The following is a 17,364-nucleotide window of genomic DNA, read 5'->3' on the forward strand; positions in this document are numbered from 1 at the left end:
AGGAGTAATGGGCAGCAAAGTGGGATATAAAGCTCACTAGAAAGATTACTTAGCTGAAATTTTGTACACATGTGTTAAGTAACTTTAGGGACTTGGGTAAACTGGCAATTGTCTCCTCATGCTTTGCTGCAGCAATGACAGAAGGGGTTCAGGATTGGAAAACTGAATCTTGAGTCAAAGACTCTGCATTTTTTGGGCACAATCTTTAATGGTGTTTTATGTCTTATAGCTATACACTGCCCTGATATATTATTGTATAGCAATGAAATATATTTAATGGGTTGTATATTTAGCTAAATTAATACCTCTCCTTAAAAAGGCAGAAACAAGTATAAAGCATATGTGGTATTAATATGGCTATACTTATTTTTTTCAGTTTAAAGCAGATGATTATTGGAGGGCTACAACCCCCCCCCCCCCATCATGGCATCACAACAGGGCACCAACAGAAGGAATTTAAAATATTACTATTATTATTATTTAAGAGTTTTTTTAAAAAATGGGAGGGGGATGTTGATAAGCCACAAAAAAACCAAAAAACTTCTCAGGGGTACGTTGGATGTAGCCCATGTATCCATTCCTGCTATTATAGGTCCTGCAGATAAGCATATCTTTCTTTTATCAGAGGTGTAGGCTGGGGCTTCAGCAGCAGAACAGATTTCTTAACAGCAGAACTTCCAATTAATAAAGCTCGCAAAAACAGTCAGAAGGAGCACTGGCAATTATCAAGATTCTCTTAAGATACAGCCTTCTAAGTCTTGTTAAATTAAAGGCACAATGGCAAGAAAAAGACCAAGTGATTGCTTTGGAGAGAGTAGAGTGAAGCAGTGGGTTAAGAATTTGCTGCAGTACACCTCATTGCTAGGCCTTTGTTTTGTCGAGGCGTCAGGGTCGTTTTCCTGTAAACATGCCGCAATACAATGGCCCAGTGAAAGGATTCATTCAGATCTGTAAAGTGAGATCAGGGCTTATTCTGGAGCGAGAAGCAAAGGAATGCATCATTCCCCCTCATGCTTCATTTGGTCCAGCCACTCGCCATGACACAAGGCTATTATACTGGCAACTGTTGAGTTTCAGTTAGCTGTGCATGAAAAAAGTGGCTCTCAAAGAACCATGGGATAAAAATATAAATGTGTCTTAAAGCCGACAAGCAGAGCAGATTCAAAACGTTCAGCCCTTAACAGTAAGATTCTTCTCACTGTCTTCAACGAACCAAATAGCAGCACAACAGGGATTTTAATCACAATACCTAAGGATTCCTAAAGTCAAAAAACCAAAAGTGAACTGGATGGGAACCCATCAACATTTCCATCTTTTACTTTAAAGTAACAACAGGAGGCTCTGAACTTTTTGCAACGCTGGTGTTGGAGAAGGAGGAGTTCCCACTTGATTACAGTAACTTATGATTGCTCAAGGGATGCGGGTGGTGCTGTGGGTAAAACCTCAGCGCCTAGGACTTGCCGATCACATGGTCAGCAGTTCGAATCCCCGCGGCGGGGTGAGCTCCTGTCGTTCGGTCCCAGTTCCTGCCCACCTAGCAGTTCGAAAGCACAATTAAGTGCAAGTAGATAAATAGGTACCGCTTTCTAGCGGGAAGGTAAACGGCGTTCCGTGTGCTGCTCTGGTGCCGGTTCACCAGAGCAGCTTCATCACGCTGGCCACGTGACCCGGAAGTGTCTGCGGACAGCGCTGGCTCTCGGCCTCTAGAGTGAGATGAGCGCACAACCCTAGAGTCTGTCAAGACTGGCCCATACGGGCAGGGGTACCTTTACCTTTACCTTTATGATTGCTCAAAAGTAAGCCCCATTGAATTCAATGGGGCTTATATCTCTGTAAATGAGATTAAGATTCTACTCTAAATCACACATCTATTTAAAAGTACTAAAACTCAACAACGGGAGGTGGTGGAAGATACAGGTTCTGTTAATTATAGCTTGCAGAAACAAATCTGGAGCACTTTGCTTTTAAGTAAAAAATGAAAATATCGGGGAGATGTAGCCATGTATAGCTCTGCTCTTAAATTCACTGCACACTGGCTGCTTTGCCTGTGGTAGGTCTACATGCAGATCACAAGGCAGAGCTGTCATGTCCAAGGAGCTGTAAGCTCAAAGCAGCCTAGTTCACAGCACTGAGGTGAACCAGATGCAAAACTGGCTGGATCTATTAGCGCATGGGATGAACTGGATACAAGATAAACATTACAAAAATATTGTGGTCATGTGGCTTGTTAGATTGAACTAATTGCATGAAAAAATATAGAGAAAAAGAAGAGGAGCATGGGATAGGGTTACTGTTGACTCCTTTTAGCTTGGAATGAAGTTAAAAGCTCAGTAGCAAAATGTATCTTACCATTGGGGCAGAAGTCCAGAGGTCTGGCAGGATGAGTTAGAGCCTTTCAGGGTTCCATTATTCTGTGTTGTTTGAGCAACCTTAAAAGCAGCAGCAATTTTCCTAATAATAATAATAATAATAATAATATTGTTGTAAGCTGCAATCCTTAATATGCTTTTATGTAGTCAGCCTTATTGAACGCAACAGGACTTATTTCTGAGAAAACATGCATTGAGTTGCCCCTTTTCATATGAAAAACACAATAGGCAAAAGGTAATAAAAATACCAATAGTTTGTTTTCATTTTATAACTGCTGGAAATGTAGCAGACAGAGCAGCTCATTGTTGCTGCTGGAAATGAAAAACAAACCATCGTAATATTGCCAAGGAAAAGTGTGTGCCTGATCCTTGGCAGCTGCAAAAATAGCCTCATACTTCAGAAATAGTGGCCAAAAAATGAAGAGGCAAGAAGGTGATTGCAAACACTGCAAAGTATTATTGATCCCTTTTATACTACCTGTCATAGGAAAAGTTAAAAGCAACATGCAGCTGCTAATGCCGTCAAATTAGAAGTTTTGTACACAGGGATGAACCCTCCTTAAGTTTTTTCATGTACCTAATTACTTATCTTCTTGGTAGTAACAAGGGAAGCAGCATTATTTGGAATCCTACCAGCTTGAGTGCATTGGAGCTCAGCTTTCTGAGAAAAAAGCCAGTCTGGATTGAACTTGTACACACTGATATTTGGGTCATTCATTTACATGCCAGCTTAAAAGTGTGTTTGAAATTTCATCTTGCCATATGTTATATGATTAAACCACAACTTACCTCACTATGTTTCGTTTCCCAAGATATCTGAAATTTTGGAAGCAAACCCTGAAAGGAAGAAAATGTAAGACTCTGATAGCTTTTGTTTGATAGTACAGGGATGGTCAGGCACTCACCTGAGCATGCAGTCGAAAGTTTGAACAGCAACAGGGCATGCACACCCTCCTCCTTGCATGTGTCTATCCCCTAAGTCTCCAATTTTCTTCATACTGTTCAGAGAAGGTCTTGTAGGGGTGAGGAACCTTGGTTTAACAGGGTCCCTGATTGCACAAACAGTCCTACTCATGTTCAAGTGAGCGCAAGGAGAAGCCCAGGCTTTGCCTCTGGAATATGGTAAAGGTCAGGAACTGAGTGGGAGGCGCCATGTGCATTGGGAGAGGGGGTTGTGTGCATGCCCTCCCCACCACACTTTCAGCATTTGCATGTTCAGGTGAGTGCCTGAACACATCTTATATAACAACGTGCATACACAGTTTACATTGAACCATTTTTCCTCTCTTGCCACGAGTATGGCACTGCAGCAAGACCAAACTTGCATAACCATATCTATCTTTACAAGACTTACAAACTACCTTTCAGCTCGGGTTTTCCATGCCTTTGGAAGCAGACAGGCCAGGAAAAGGGAAGCATTGGGAGTCATGATTCACATCCAATTCTGAGCAGAAGTCATTGGACTACAACTCCCATCATCCCGTATCATTGGCCAAACTGAATGGGCTGATGGGAGTTTGAGTTCAACAACATCTGGAGGGCCAAAGTTCTTCATCTCTGCTCTAGAGGTTAAACTAGTTTGGCTCTTTTGACAGGGCTGAGGATTCTTGAACAAGACAGAACTGACAGTGTAATAATTTCTCTATCATTTCTGTGGTAGTTTTATAAAGAAGTGGGCACCTTCTGTGCCAACCTTTAAACTTTTCTATTCCACCAGGCCTATGCAGGCAATTAAGAACACACCCTTCCACAATGGTGAATTGATGTCTGCTTTTGATGGTTTTATTGTATGGTCTTATGCTTCCATTGCTGGAAACTGCTTTGATATTTTTAAAATGATACAGGGGTATACAAATATTTCCATAAATTAATAACTGAGCACATCCACATCTTTCACCTTCAGGTAGCTGGCTCTGCGTATAGCAAACTATAGGTATCACGTGCATAGTGCTGAGGACAGCAGACTCCTAGGCTTGTCTACTCAGAAGTAAATTGAATGGGACTCACTTTGAGGAATGCATGCATAGGATCATCACCTAAGAGATATTAGGAGATTCTGAGCCCTTTCATGGCATGTGATCTGTAGTGAGGCTGACATAGGGAGCAAATAATTTTCATTTGTTTCACAACAGAAAGAAGGGGAAGGAATTTGTCCCATGATGGGTCAGGAATGCATATGATGAAAACATTTTCTGTTCTCTATATATGGAAGACCATAACACACCATGATTTAGGCACAGATGTTATTAGAAGAGGTTCAAGATTCACAGGTTTCAAAGGTATATGGGTGGGGAGAGGGAACAATATTTCCAAAGGCCAGCAAAGATTGGAAATAATTGGCCTTTAACAGTTCAAAAACAACTCATATGTGGATTTGAGGCTTAGAATTTTCAAAATGTCAGTAAAACCCAGTATTTACACCTTGCTTCATTCTATTTGAGTCACTGCCAATGACAGCCTTAGAAGGACAAACCTCAGAGTGAGCTTACTCTAAAATGCTGAAAAAGTCTGTTATCTCTGTGAATGGGGCTCTCTGCCAGTAGGAGATCAATGTATCTGGAAAGAGACATCAAAAATATAAATCTATTATTTGCCCGCAGTTAAAGAGCTGACTCAAAGCATTAAGAACATAAGAAGAACCGTGCTGGATCAGAGCACAGGCCCAGCTAGTCCAGGACCCTGTTCTCATAGTGGCCAACTAGATGCCTATAGCAAGTCTGTAAACAAGAGCATAGGAACACAGGAAGCTGCCTTATACCAAGTCAGATCATTGGTCCCTCTAGCTCAGTATCGTCTACACTGATTGGCAGTGGGTCTCCAGGGTTTCAGATAGGAGTCTCCCCCTGCCTAGCTGGAGATGCTGGGAATTAAACCTGAGATCCTCTGCATGCAAAGCAGATGATGCACCATTGAGCTACAGCTCCTTCCAAAGGCCAGTTGGTACACTACCATTCTCACAGCCTTGTGAGGTAAGCCCAGGGGGAGGAGCTATGTAGGATACAAATGAAGCTGAGGACATGAATGCAGCAGAACGCTTCCCACTTGTCAGTCCTAGAAACTGGTATTCAGAGGCATATTGCTCCAGCTCTGGAGGCTGAACCTTGTCTTCATGGCAGGTAGCCATGACAGCTTTATGCTTCATATATCTATCTAATTCCTCTTTTAAGCCATCTATGTTGGTCCCTGTTGCATTGTGTGGGAATGAATTCCATGGTTTAACTATGTGCTGTGTGAAGAAATAATTTCTTCTTCCTTTGCAATATTCAGGTTTATTTGAAGTAGGGGAAACCTGACTCTATCCACTTTCCCCCCACACCATGTGTAACCTTATACAGTGGTACCTTGGGTTACAGACGTTTCAGGTTACAGACTCTGTTAACCCAGAAATAGTACCTCAGGTTAAGAACTTTGCTTCAGGATGAGAACAGAAATTGTGCAATGGTGACGCAGCGGGCCCTATTAGCTAAAGTGGTGTCTCAGGTTAAGAACAGTTTCAGATTAAGAATGGACCTCCAGAACAAATTAAGTTCTTAACCCGAGGTACCACTGTACACTGCTATCATGTCCCCTTTTATTTACTTTCCCAAATGAAGCTTGAAACATTTTTTGTGAGTGCTTGCACTCTATGGTTTCCTCACCTTCCGAAATTGTTTTCATAATGTGAAGGAAACACATCAGGAGACTTCTCGTTTCAGCCTGATCTAGTTTGTCAAACCGAAGAGCTGACCCAATCAGGGATAATGGCCTCACAATCTGTTAGGAGTGAAATACAAAGGATCTTTGTAGTGACTTGGAGGCATTCAGATTCTGAAAATTGTTTCCAACCATTCACACGCATGTGTACCTTTTCACAGGATTCTGTCGCCTCACTGTTCTTTTCGTTGGTGCTTGGGTTGGAGTCGAGACTTGCTAAGGAGCCTCTGGAGTCAGCATGGTTTGCTGCAGAAATAGCTACTGATGAAAAAGCTGGAAACAAAACCCACAACGAACATGCTAAAATGATGTTTATGGACACAAAAATTAGGCAGAAGAATGAAAACTCAAAGTGTAGGGTGTAAAAATGACACAGTTGTGGAACACAATGTTGCTCAGTTAATGAAGACACTGATGGCCATGGGTCTGAGTGTATGAAACACTGTTGACATAGGATGATAAATATACAGGGATATTTGCGCTGTTGTTATTGATGATGTTAGGTACATTCTGAGACACAATGGACCAAAGATCACTGAAATGAAGAATTTTATTACGCACAATTAGTATTGTATACAGATATAAGTACATACATCGAACAGTATTTCTATTATATCATTTGGGACAGGAGTTAATTTTATTTATTATTACTTATTTTAAACACTTGTATCCTGCCTTTGAAAGGTCTCTGACAGAACAAGGAGTTAATGATGCCCATGTTTCTGAGCTCAGCCGACCTCTGCTGTTGACTTGTGTTGGGGTGTTTTGCCACTCTGCATGTTCCTGCTGTAGCTGTGGAAAGTGTGGTGGATTGAATTCCTGATGGTGACTGACAGCATTGAGCCTAAAAACAGAGTGCTGAAGGCCAGCCATGAATCTGCTGGATTCTACGTTCGTCCATTAGGTCCATTACTCACATGGGACCAATCTGGGCCTTTCAACTGCATTGACCTAGAGCTGGCACAGCAACATATTTTTGGGAAGAAACACTCTCCAACCTCCCACCCTGACCAGCATAAGCCAGTAAGGCTTCAGATGTGCTGGTAAATCTGTCACTCCTCCTGGGTACAATTTATAATTATGTACTATTCTAATTATTTACTTTACAAAAATAAGTAGAGAACAATGTGACCTGTTCAAAGTTCTTTTATTTTGGGCACCAATTTTTACAGTCCTACGGTAACTACAAAGCAGGGGAAAGTGAAATAAACTGATTAACTCCTCTCCCCTGGAATTATGGGAGAAAGGAATATTTAAGAATATGCATACATTTAGGAAGCATGGAGAAATCCCAAAGGGATTAATCTTCCTTAAAACAAGAACGGGCTGGGCTCATGTTTGATATCATTAACAGAAGGAATAAGATAAAGTCTGGTGTGAGAGTGCTGTAGCTCTGTACAAACTGAAAAACTAACTCAGGCATTCTTTGGATGACAAAAATATATAATATGAAAGTTAAGTTTTCTTGCCTTGCATCTTAAGGAAAGAATCAGAGTTTAAAAACTGGTAACAAGCCTCACGGTAGAGCAATCTGCTCCATCTGCTTTCGTACCTGCTATAGAGTTAAGAACATCTTTGGAAAAAGAGGTATCTACAGAGTTTGCATGTTTCATTGCTGCCTGACTCTGAAATCCACCAGTAGTGCTCAAATCATCTCTGGATCCCTGGATTTCAATGAGAACAAGGGAACAAATTTAGTCACTCATATCATCAGCTTTTGAAAACAGCCTGTTAATTTGATCGTTATATAATTACATTGATACTGGAATGGCTTTCTGGCATGATGTTAAAAATAAAAACAACCCAGCATCTGCTGATTAATGCCAAGGAGAGCTTATAATCACGACCAAGTTAATCTTTCATATTTCCGTCTACATATTTTTCCTGTGTGCTCAAATCAAATTCAGATAAAGCCCTATTCGTGTGCTACTTGTCTTTACATATGCATGTAGAGCAAGGAGAGGGACCTTCTGCTGCCTTTGCTTCTAAGGCAGGTGTATTGGTTGACATATGAACCCTGTACATCAAGTCAGCCAATATGAATCCACTCAGTGGTTGTCAGTGGCAGAGCAAGGTCAAGTGGTACCAGGTGTGGAAAATTCCTTGTCCCCCCCCCATTGAAATTATTATTATTAATTTTTGCCTGCAACAATGGTTTGACTTTATTTCATTTTGGGGGGAGGAGCCGAAGTTGTTGAGCTTTTTTGGGGGACCGCGTGCCTTGCGATTAGGAGCCTGCCGGCCGCCATACACCTGAAAGAAAGCTGGTTGGCAGACCGTTCCAGCAGAGGGAAGCCTGCATTCGTCAAAGCCACAACATCTCTCACAGATGTTGACTGCCGCACAGCATTTTGTCACCCCCTCGGAGGTGGCGCCTGGGGCGGACCGCACCCACATTGCGACGCTTCTGGTGGTTGCTTCCCCTGAAAGTTGCTAGGTCAGGTGGGGTTGTCTCCCAGAGCATAAGAAGTTGGGAGTCACAGTACAGGGCCAAGGAGAGCGGGAGCAGCACAACATTTCATATGGTTTTGCTATGGAGGCTCTTCCAAACAAGAAATCTCTTAGTGAGAGCACTAAGCTACTACAGTCACATGAGTGGACCATATGAATGAATGCTTGAATTGGTACTTAGTTGTGTTATAGTAACTCTTCCTCTTGTCCTTTATCATCATCATTATTATTTTTTAATAGCCACAGTCACCTCTCAGGGTTTCAGAAGAATAGCTGGATAATCCAGCTACTGTAATATAGCTGAGAAGCCTCTTTAGACAGGGCTATGTACAGGCTTCTATATAATGTACGGTTAATTAATCCATAAGGGCTAACACAAGTCTGTTGAGGGCCCTCAAGGTAGATATATGAGTGTGTAACTCATTTAAGGGCCTTCAGCCTAGTGAATTTGGGTCAATTGTTGATAAATTAACCTAATTATTCACCCAGCAAAGACAGACCTGAAAACAGAAAGGTCTGCATGAATACGTAACAAAAATGACTCAAAATGAATTTGTGGAACAGATGCTCACTCTCGTTTACCTGATTGGACGTATTTATGTTGAACGGAAACAGGTCCTTCATATATATCCTTGGCATGTTGTCCAAAAGCATGCCGTACAGGGGCATATACAGATTTGCTATCTTTGCCTGTTTCTCCTGGGAAAAAAAATGAAATTCAAAGAGAAAGGCTCATTGCAGGCGGCTGACTGGTAGATTTCAAAAGCACACAGGAATATGCAAGTAAGGCAAAAATTTACCAGGTCGGCATATCGATCATCAAAGGAATGTTTCGCCATGAGGTTTTTTAGTACTGCCAAGGCCATGTGCCTAATATCCTGATCTTCCTGGAGTGCAAACCCAACCTCTCTCAGAAGTAATCCAATTAAGAAATGCTTTCGGCAAAACTCATTTGTCACAGTATACTCTGGAATATCTTGAAGAGAACAGGCAAGAGGTTCATTGCATATGACTAAAGTTATGCATGTCCAAGAAATTGATATGCAAGCAAGAGTCTAGTACTATTATCAGGCATTGCTATTATCCAGTTAACTTTTTTTAAAAAAACCACTCATTATATTTTCACAAAGCTCTTTCGATTGAACCAGTTATTTTTCAAAGGTTCCTAAGGCAATAAAATATTAGCTATCTTTGCAAACATTTCTGTCAGGTATGGTTGGTGGATATTAGTCTCATCCAAGATCTCACAATATGGAAAACATCCAAACTGACTCCCAACTATCAACATTTGCAAATGCTTGGCTTCAGGTAATATTGTAGCTAATTTCAGAAGTGCTATGAATGGGATTTGGACCTCTTAGTGTGCTCATCCATTAATTTATGGTCATGGAAGGAATAAAAGCAGTTCACCTCTTACCTGATGCATGAAACTGCTGTGTTGTTTCTGATGGTGTTGCTGGATCTTAAATGATTTTGCAGAAATAGAAGGGGAGGGGAAAGACAACAATTACCTTTTTATACAATGAGCTTACCTAGGAAATGCAAAATGGGCACGTTGATCCTTCATATAATTAGATGAAGCATCAAAGTTCCATTGATTTCCCTAGGGCTTATTTCCATGTAAGTGTCTTTAGGATAAATAAGTTTGTTTTCCTTGAAAAGAAATAATAAATAAATAAGGAAGTCCTTACCTGGTATGTCTGCAGATCTCATAGGCAGGCACAGAGGAATGAAGTGTTCATGGTTGCATACTTCTTGAAGAAAGTCAAATTTATACTGGAACAAAATCTGAAATGTTAAAATAGTGATTGTTTTGCACTCAGTACTGGAGATTTACACTTGCATTATATAGGTCACATAGAAAAGAAGAAACCAGTGGTCTGTCATGTAAAGTAAAACTGGGTTTGGTTTTGCTATTTCACTGAAATTTATTTTGGATCCTTAAATATATTTTATTTCATATGAGCATTAAATTGTACTGAATAAGAGGATACCCTTTGGGAGAGGGCAGGATATACTGTGTAATAACTGTGAAAATAATTCCCATATGTTGCATTTGTGTTTGGACTGTCTATGACCCATGGGAAAAGGACTGTGTAAGCACTTCCTATTTACTCAAGAAGCAAGGGAATGTAGAACAGATATGGATATTGCACAGTTTGCTGGAGTAGAGCCTTTCAGTATTTCCCTTATAAATAAGCTTTCAACAAGGGGTGTATTTCGAGAGGAAATGCAGTATGCAGAGTGTCCTGCTGATGTAGGGATCCTTTTTACTGCACATCCATGATGATTTGTGCACATGATTGTGTCAGAGCAGTCACATGTGATCCTGCTTTGAATACTGTTTGTGTCTGCAAATGCTTTGGGTTGGTCTCATTTTTGTTGCCCCTCTGGATAGCAAAAATGTGGTAACATCGGGGAAGCACCACAGAACCAACTGAAATTGAATAATTCCACCACTGATGCATTGTTACTGGTCCAGAATGCACCCTCAATAAAATAACAGTCTGGAGGGGTCTGAAGTCTTGGGGTGTGTAGTAAGACTGGGAATAGCTTTTGTGGCTGCACTGTATAGATAAATGTTGCATAACTGCTTCTACTTATGTTTTGGTAAAGCTCTGATTATAAATGCAACAGAAAAGTAGTATCTTGTAGAGACCAACACTCCATATTAATCCTGATGTTAGGATCGTCCTACTGTGTGTAGGACCCTGGGAGAGACACATGCCTGACTGGCATGTTCTCTCCCTCCTGGTCGGTCGTTCGGGAGCTTCAAAAGCTTTCTCCAGCCTGAACATCACAGTGACTGATACCAATAGGCATTAGCACGCTTATGGATGCTGCAGAGTGTTAGTAGTTTGCGTAACAGACTCAGTAGCACAGCATTTTGGCTAATCTACTTTATTCACATATAATACACTTGGAGAATTCTGACTTAGCTCCTTCCTCTTTCTCATCAGACAGCAAAGAGAAAGAACAAAGGACAATAGTCCCACATCACGGAACACTGTAATACCAAACATCCTGTCTCCGTCACTTCCCACTAAGTAGAATGAAAACATACACCGTCATGTGACATAAAACAATCCCATGACTACAAGCCTGGAGCAAGAATCCTAACACCTGATTCTTTCAGGTGCTGAAGAACTGGGCTGCACACACACATGATTTGTCTTACCTTGTGGTCACCTGGTCCAAACATGCTTATATAGCTGTTGATCATCTTAAATACAAATCCACGGTCCATGAATGTGAAACAACGCTAAGAATAAAAATTGAGCTATTTTAATCATTCACCTCGGAAAGGGATTATATTAGCAGAAGAAAAGCAACAGAGCACCAAAGTTATCACCATCCTGTCAAACAATAAATTGACTGTGGACTATATCTGGTCTTGGGGACCAAATATTTGTCAGCAGTTTTCAGCTCAACAAGGAAGTCACCTTGTGTAAATGGCACTAAGAGATGAAGAGTCACAGTAATGTGGGTTCTTTTTTTGCAGGGAGGGGAAGCCAATGTAAGGCATTGTCTAGAAGCCTAACTATAGGTTTGACAAGCATGGATTCAATCCCCACCCCCACCCCATATATCCCTGGACTGACATTATGCCATGAAAAAAATAAATTAAGCTTTTGACATGGCACTAGAAATATGCTTTCTCTGCAACCTGTGATTTGCTAGAACTAGTGTCAGTGAAAACCAGGTGTCTGGTTCTATAAAGGGCTATAAATACAAACTGTAAGGTAGTATGATTAAGTTGCATAGTATGCTAAATTAGCATGAGCTTCTCCACATGGAGTGTAGCTGCACAGCTTCCAGGTTCTGACTGTTCCAAGCTGAAGGCAAGCAACATAGTGCTGCTTACCAGGTGCCCAGAAACATTTAAATGTATCACATAAGACTTTTACCATGTAGTGTAACACATTATGTTGTGTCAGCAACATGTAGAAAATCCACACTGTTTGTAGTGGCTTTATGGATGTTGCAAAATAGGGCTGGGGAACCTCCAGATACTGCTGGACTACAACTCCCATCATGCCTAAGCACTGGCTGGCCTGGCCAGGGAACTGGAGTCTAATAACCTCTGCATCCCTGCCGTAAAATGTAGATCAGACCATACCAAGGCTAAGTAAAGGCTATCTGTGATAAAAGCATCTTACCTTCAGAAACCTGCCAATGCTGTGATTTGCATTCCTTGTTTCTTCAAGAGCATCTCTGTGTTTCCAAACAACATGATCTGAAATCACCATGATGAGCATATCCAGCTCATTTTGGAATGATTCTGGAAATCTCTGAGTGCGAGGCATCTGAACAGACAGCAGATGACTTCTTTAGAATATAAGTTTAACCCTGCCACCACTCAAAGTTCTCCAGTGGTTCTCCCCAGCCCACAAAACCCAACAAAGCCACAACTTTCAAAGCTATCAATATGAACACTCTATAGGAGAATTTGATGGTATTACTCATGAATAGGTTGTTAGGCAGAGTGGCCCACCTCTAAAACCAGCTGAGACAACTGCCTCAGGTGGCAGGATCTCAATGTAGATCTCATGTAGGTTCAGAACCATGTATTGGAAGGGAGGAAGAGGTAATTATATCAGTTTTGCATAGGAACCTACTTATGGTAAGACAAACCATTGATCCATCTAACTCGGCATTGTCTATTTTGACTGAGCAGCAGCTCTCCAATCAAAGAAAGGGAGGGGGGTCCTCCAGAAGGATGGTTGCATCTGTGAACCTCCCGATGTTGTTCAACTACTAGCTATTGATTGTAACAATTAAAAATTGATTTTATTTGAACTCCTATAAGTCCTACCAGCATGGCCAACTGTGAGGGATTATGGATGTTGTAGTACATCTGGAAGTCCCACCCATGCTTCAAAATTACATTTGATGCGCCATGAGAGCACAAAAATGTACAATGCTACCTTATATTGTTGTAGAGGAGCTAAAGCAAAGGACCTGACAACTAAGATCAAGCGCAACCTTTTCTTTTGATAAAGATATTAATTTCGCGATGGAAAATTATAAGCTGGGCTGGAGGAGAAGAGTGGAATGTGAATTAAAATACAACCCCCCTCCCGGAAGCCCCGGGAGCAATCCGTGAGAGCGCCTGGAGAGGAGAAATAGAGGTTTTGACAGCTGTCAAAGGAGCTGCCAAAACTGAAGAACAAAAAGAGAACTTTGTTACGAGGACTTTGCTGGATACATTTGTTATAAATTGGATATAAACTGTTTAAAACAAGGAATAATAAGTTACTTTGACTGGTGGGTGAGATCGGGAATGAAACTGAGTTACTATAATCCCTCTAGAGGAGCTGTGGGTTATTACAAGTATCGCTGGCATGGAATTTGAATCGGACATTTTATCTCCTGGGAAACTGCAGAAATGAAACACTATTTTGTCTACAGAGGTCTACACACTAAAGGAGACAATAGATTTATCTATTGAAGAATGGAAGGGACTTGACGTAATGTTTTGTTCCTGAATAACAAAGCCTCTGTAGAGGAATTACAAGCTTTTTGGAATTAGAACATTTGTGCAGGAGAGCAGGGGGAAAAAAAGAAAGAAAAAAAAGAGGAGAAGAGAGAACATCAAGAACAACAAGAAAAACAAGAACTGGACAAAGTTGGAAGATAGACCCTTTCTAAGATTGGACATTTGAAATTAAAGATGATTAAAAGACGGTAAAGATTACTAAAAAGACGGCAAAGCGGACTGGTGAAGGATTATGGCTTAGATTATGGTTCAGATATGGGAGCTCCAGGAGACAGTGGATTTGATGGACATTGGGAACGCAACCGGGAAAGGGGGGAGGGAAATTTGGAATCCAAAGGGTGTTAAATTATATTTTATTCTTTTTTTAATTCTTTTATGTTAATCTGTATCTTATATTAAAGAGGGGAACTCGTGGAAGGGAACAGGTCGATTTTAGGGGATGGGAAAATATTTTTTAAATTGGGTTAATGATAATAATTTTAAAATTTGGGGTAAGAATTTGTTGAATCTATTTGAAAGAATTGGAATACAAGAGGGGGTGGGGAGGGGGAAGTCCTGGAAAGATGATATTGAAAATAAGGCCTTAAATTTGGATGTTTTTCTTTTTTTTGTTATATTTGAAAATCTTTAATAAATATTATTAATATATATATATATATATATATATATATATAGAGTCAGACCATCTAATCCAGCACTGTCTACACTGATTAGCAGAAGCTCTCTCTGAGGTCTCAGGCAGAGGTCTCGCTTAAGAGGTCACTCTAAAGTGGTGATACTGGGGATTAAACTGGGAACCTCCAGCATACAGAGTACATGCACTACCACTGAGTTATTGTCCTTCCAGTACCTAGAGTGCAGCCATTATATTATTAACTTTTGAGAAGCGACAGTCTATGCACTAGCTCACACATCTTTGGATCCTGGCAAATGCTACTTTTTAAGGGGAAGGGAGGGAAGGAAGGGGATATTAGTGGGTTTTTGTTTTTTTACTTAGCTTATTTCTGGGAGGGAAAAAACTGTGCTTAAGAAAGTGTTTACCTGACAGCCTAATGAAATATAATTGGGACTATGGAGTAATCACAGCCTTGGCTCTGCCAGACGGAACAAGATAAGGATTATGTCATGCACACTCCGTGCAATTATCTCTCCGAAACAGCAGATGTGTCGCTGTTGCCTCATTTCTCTGCCAGATACACATTTGATTCTGCTGGCTGTCTGTGAGCCAAGCTATGCATTTTCTTAGCTGCATAGGTCTACCTTTAACTTCAGAGTTTGAATATATATAGAGGTGTTTGATACAAATTATCTGTAGGGGTGTGTGTGTGTGTGTGTGTGTGTGTAACAATGGGTATATGCCAAAGTATTTTTTTATGCTCAGGGATGTTTTTGTTCAAGTAAGGTATTTTAAATGTGTGTCTCTGTAAAGATTGATATCTGCTTATTCATAATGGAGAGCAGCACACAGTCTTACCTGTATTCTCTTTGTATCCACCAAATGCTGAGCCATTGATTTTAAGATAATTGCGAAAAAGAACCAGGAGTGCTATTAAAATTGGAAAAAAGAGAGAGCAGTAAGTTATCACAATGACAGCAATGCTCATTTCTTTGTTTTCCTTGTTCACCCTTACTTTATAGTTTCCTTCTTAAAATCAGAATGATCTCTGTAATTTAGGTGAGGCACGAAGAAAAGTTTTACAAACAAACAAACAAACAAACAAACAAACAAATTTGGAGTTTCAATGGTCCAAATATTCCACATATTGCCATCTTGTTTCTAGAAGCTGCTGGCAAGATTGTGAACACTGTGAGAAAACTGACTTGCTCTTCTATAATCAGGGATCTACTTTAATTCCCAGTTTGTATATGTGTGAATACAGAAGGAATGTACTATAATTTCATTAAAAACAACAACCCACTAATAAGTTAATAGTTGTCCATAGAGCAGCAGATAGCACTCATTCAATTAATAACCAAAACTGAATGATCAACTTGGTGTGAACTTTCAGACTTTAGGGTGATTTCTAGATTAGAGTAGGGCAACAACGGAATCTAATGGGTGCCTTGCACTTGTAAAATATGTTGTGCAAACCCTAGTACAGCTGTTCCTATTACTAGGTAACAGTTAAGCTTGTGAACTACAGCTTGTGCAATGTAAGTCTCAAACTTCATGTGCAAATGCCACGTTGGATCTCATCCCATATCTCCACGCACTTTAAATGCTGACACCCCAGTCAAGAATCCCATATGAACTTCTATGGGCATCCAGTTGGGAAGATCTGTTTATGCAAACAGCTCTGTTCACTTCAGTGGAAGGGATAACCCAACAAACACAAATGAAGTGAAGCACTCTCTGGTGTATGGAGCCAACGACACACAAAAAAGGAGCATGAAGAAAATGGTAAATCTATGCAAACCTTTCTAGAACTTGTAGCTTTGGAAAAGAAGAAAGATTCACCTTTAAAACGTGTTTCACTGTTCTTTGTTCATTTGACTTCAACAGACCGGTCATATTCTTGGCCAGCTCCTCGTGAACTGTTCTTTCTTCAAATGACTTGGTCTTGAATACATACTAAATATAAATAATAATAATAATAATAATAATAATAATAATAATAATAATAAAAATCATCCACATACACAGAGGAATAGCTGGCAGTGAGAAGGCTGGTCTCCCAAGACTCAGTGTAACATTCCTATTTGTTTTAAATGATTGACATCTGACAGATGTGTCACAGTGGTCTTTATATTTAAAGCAGAATCTATTGCACTAATTTCTCATTTCTGCTTTCTCAAGCAGAATGAAAGGATGAAGCGTATCAATTCAGAGTCCTCAGGTTCAGGAGGAGTTATGTGCTTTCTAGATACAGTGGTACCTCGGTTTACAAACTTAATCCATTCCGGAAGTCTGTTCTTAAACCGAAACCGTTCTTAAACTGAGGCGCACTTTCCCTAATGAGGCCTCCCGCCACTGGTGCCCTTCCACTGTTTGGATTTCGTTCTTAGACCACGGTAAAGTTCTCAAACCTGGACACTACTTTTTTGCGGAGTTTGTAAACCGAATCGTTCTTAAACCAGACTGTTCTTAAACCGAGGTACCACTGTATATAAATATATGCAGGAATAGGAATTATGTATAAATGCTTGAGGCCATGGCGATAATTAGAATCTCCATATCTTTTTGTTTATCAAACTGCAGAAATCCTGGATTGCTGTTCATAGCATAAGCACTTCAGGCTGAAGAGCTAGAAGCTTCTTTTGGGACAGGAAAGCGCTCAACGCTGTTTTTCCTTAAGTCCTTCTACCTTTGGCATTAGAAATACTGCTTTTATGGAGTAAGCTACGTGCAAT

The 17,364-nt window shown here is 40.4% G+C and overlaps 1 protein-coding gene across 13 annotated transcripts in view; it reads right to left on the reverse strand.

The window, feature by feature from the left end:
• Positions 1-17,364, reverse strand: part of DOCK10 (dedicator of cytokinesis 10) — a 219,449-nt gene that overhangs the window by 27,218 nt on the left and 174,867 nt on the right. For 12 of the 13 annotated variants that reach the window (XM_079975815.1, XM_079975822.1, XM_079975821.1 and 9 more), the window contains 14 exons: positions 16,472-16,585; positions 15,488-15,559; positions 12,674-12,820; positions 11,692-11,775; positions 10,205-10,301; positions 9,931-9,975; positions 9,314-9,489; positions 9,096-9,212; positions 7,615-7,726; positions 6,214-6,335; positions 6,008-6,122; positions 4,859-4,925; positions 3,159-3,206; positions 2,350-2,451 (listed from right to left, as the gene is read on the reverse strand). In XM_079975815.1, coding sequence (XP_079831941.1) covers positions 2,350-2,451; positions 3,159-3,206; positions 4,859-4,925; positions 6,008-6,122; positions 6,214-6,335; positions 7,615-7,726; positions 9,096-9,212; positions 9,314-9,489; positions 9,931-9,975; positions 10,205-10,301; positions 11,692-11,775; positions 12,674-12,820; positions 15,488-15,559; positions 16,472-16,585 — 1,418 coding nt within the window. The remainder of the gene's footprint in view (positions 1-2,349; positions 2,452-3,158; positions 3,207-4,858; positions 4,926-6,007; positions 6,123-6,213; positions 6,336-7,614; positions 7,727-9,095; positions 9,213-9,313; positions 9,490-9,930; positions 9,976-10,204; positions 10,302-11,691; positions 11,776-12,673; positions 12,821-15,487; positions 15,560-16,471; positions 16,586-17,364) is intronic. The other variant, XM_079975820.1, reaches the window with a different exon arrangement.

Source organism: Podarcis cretensis (genome assembly GCF_951804945.1).
Source record: "Podarcis cretensis genome assembly, chromosome: 5".
Taxonomy (NCBI): Eukaryota; Metazoa; Chordata; class Lepidosauria; order Squamata; family Lacertidae; genus Podarcis; species Podarcis cretensis.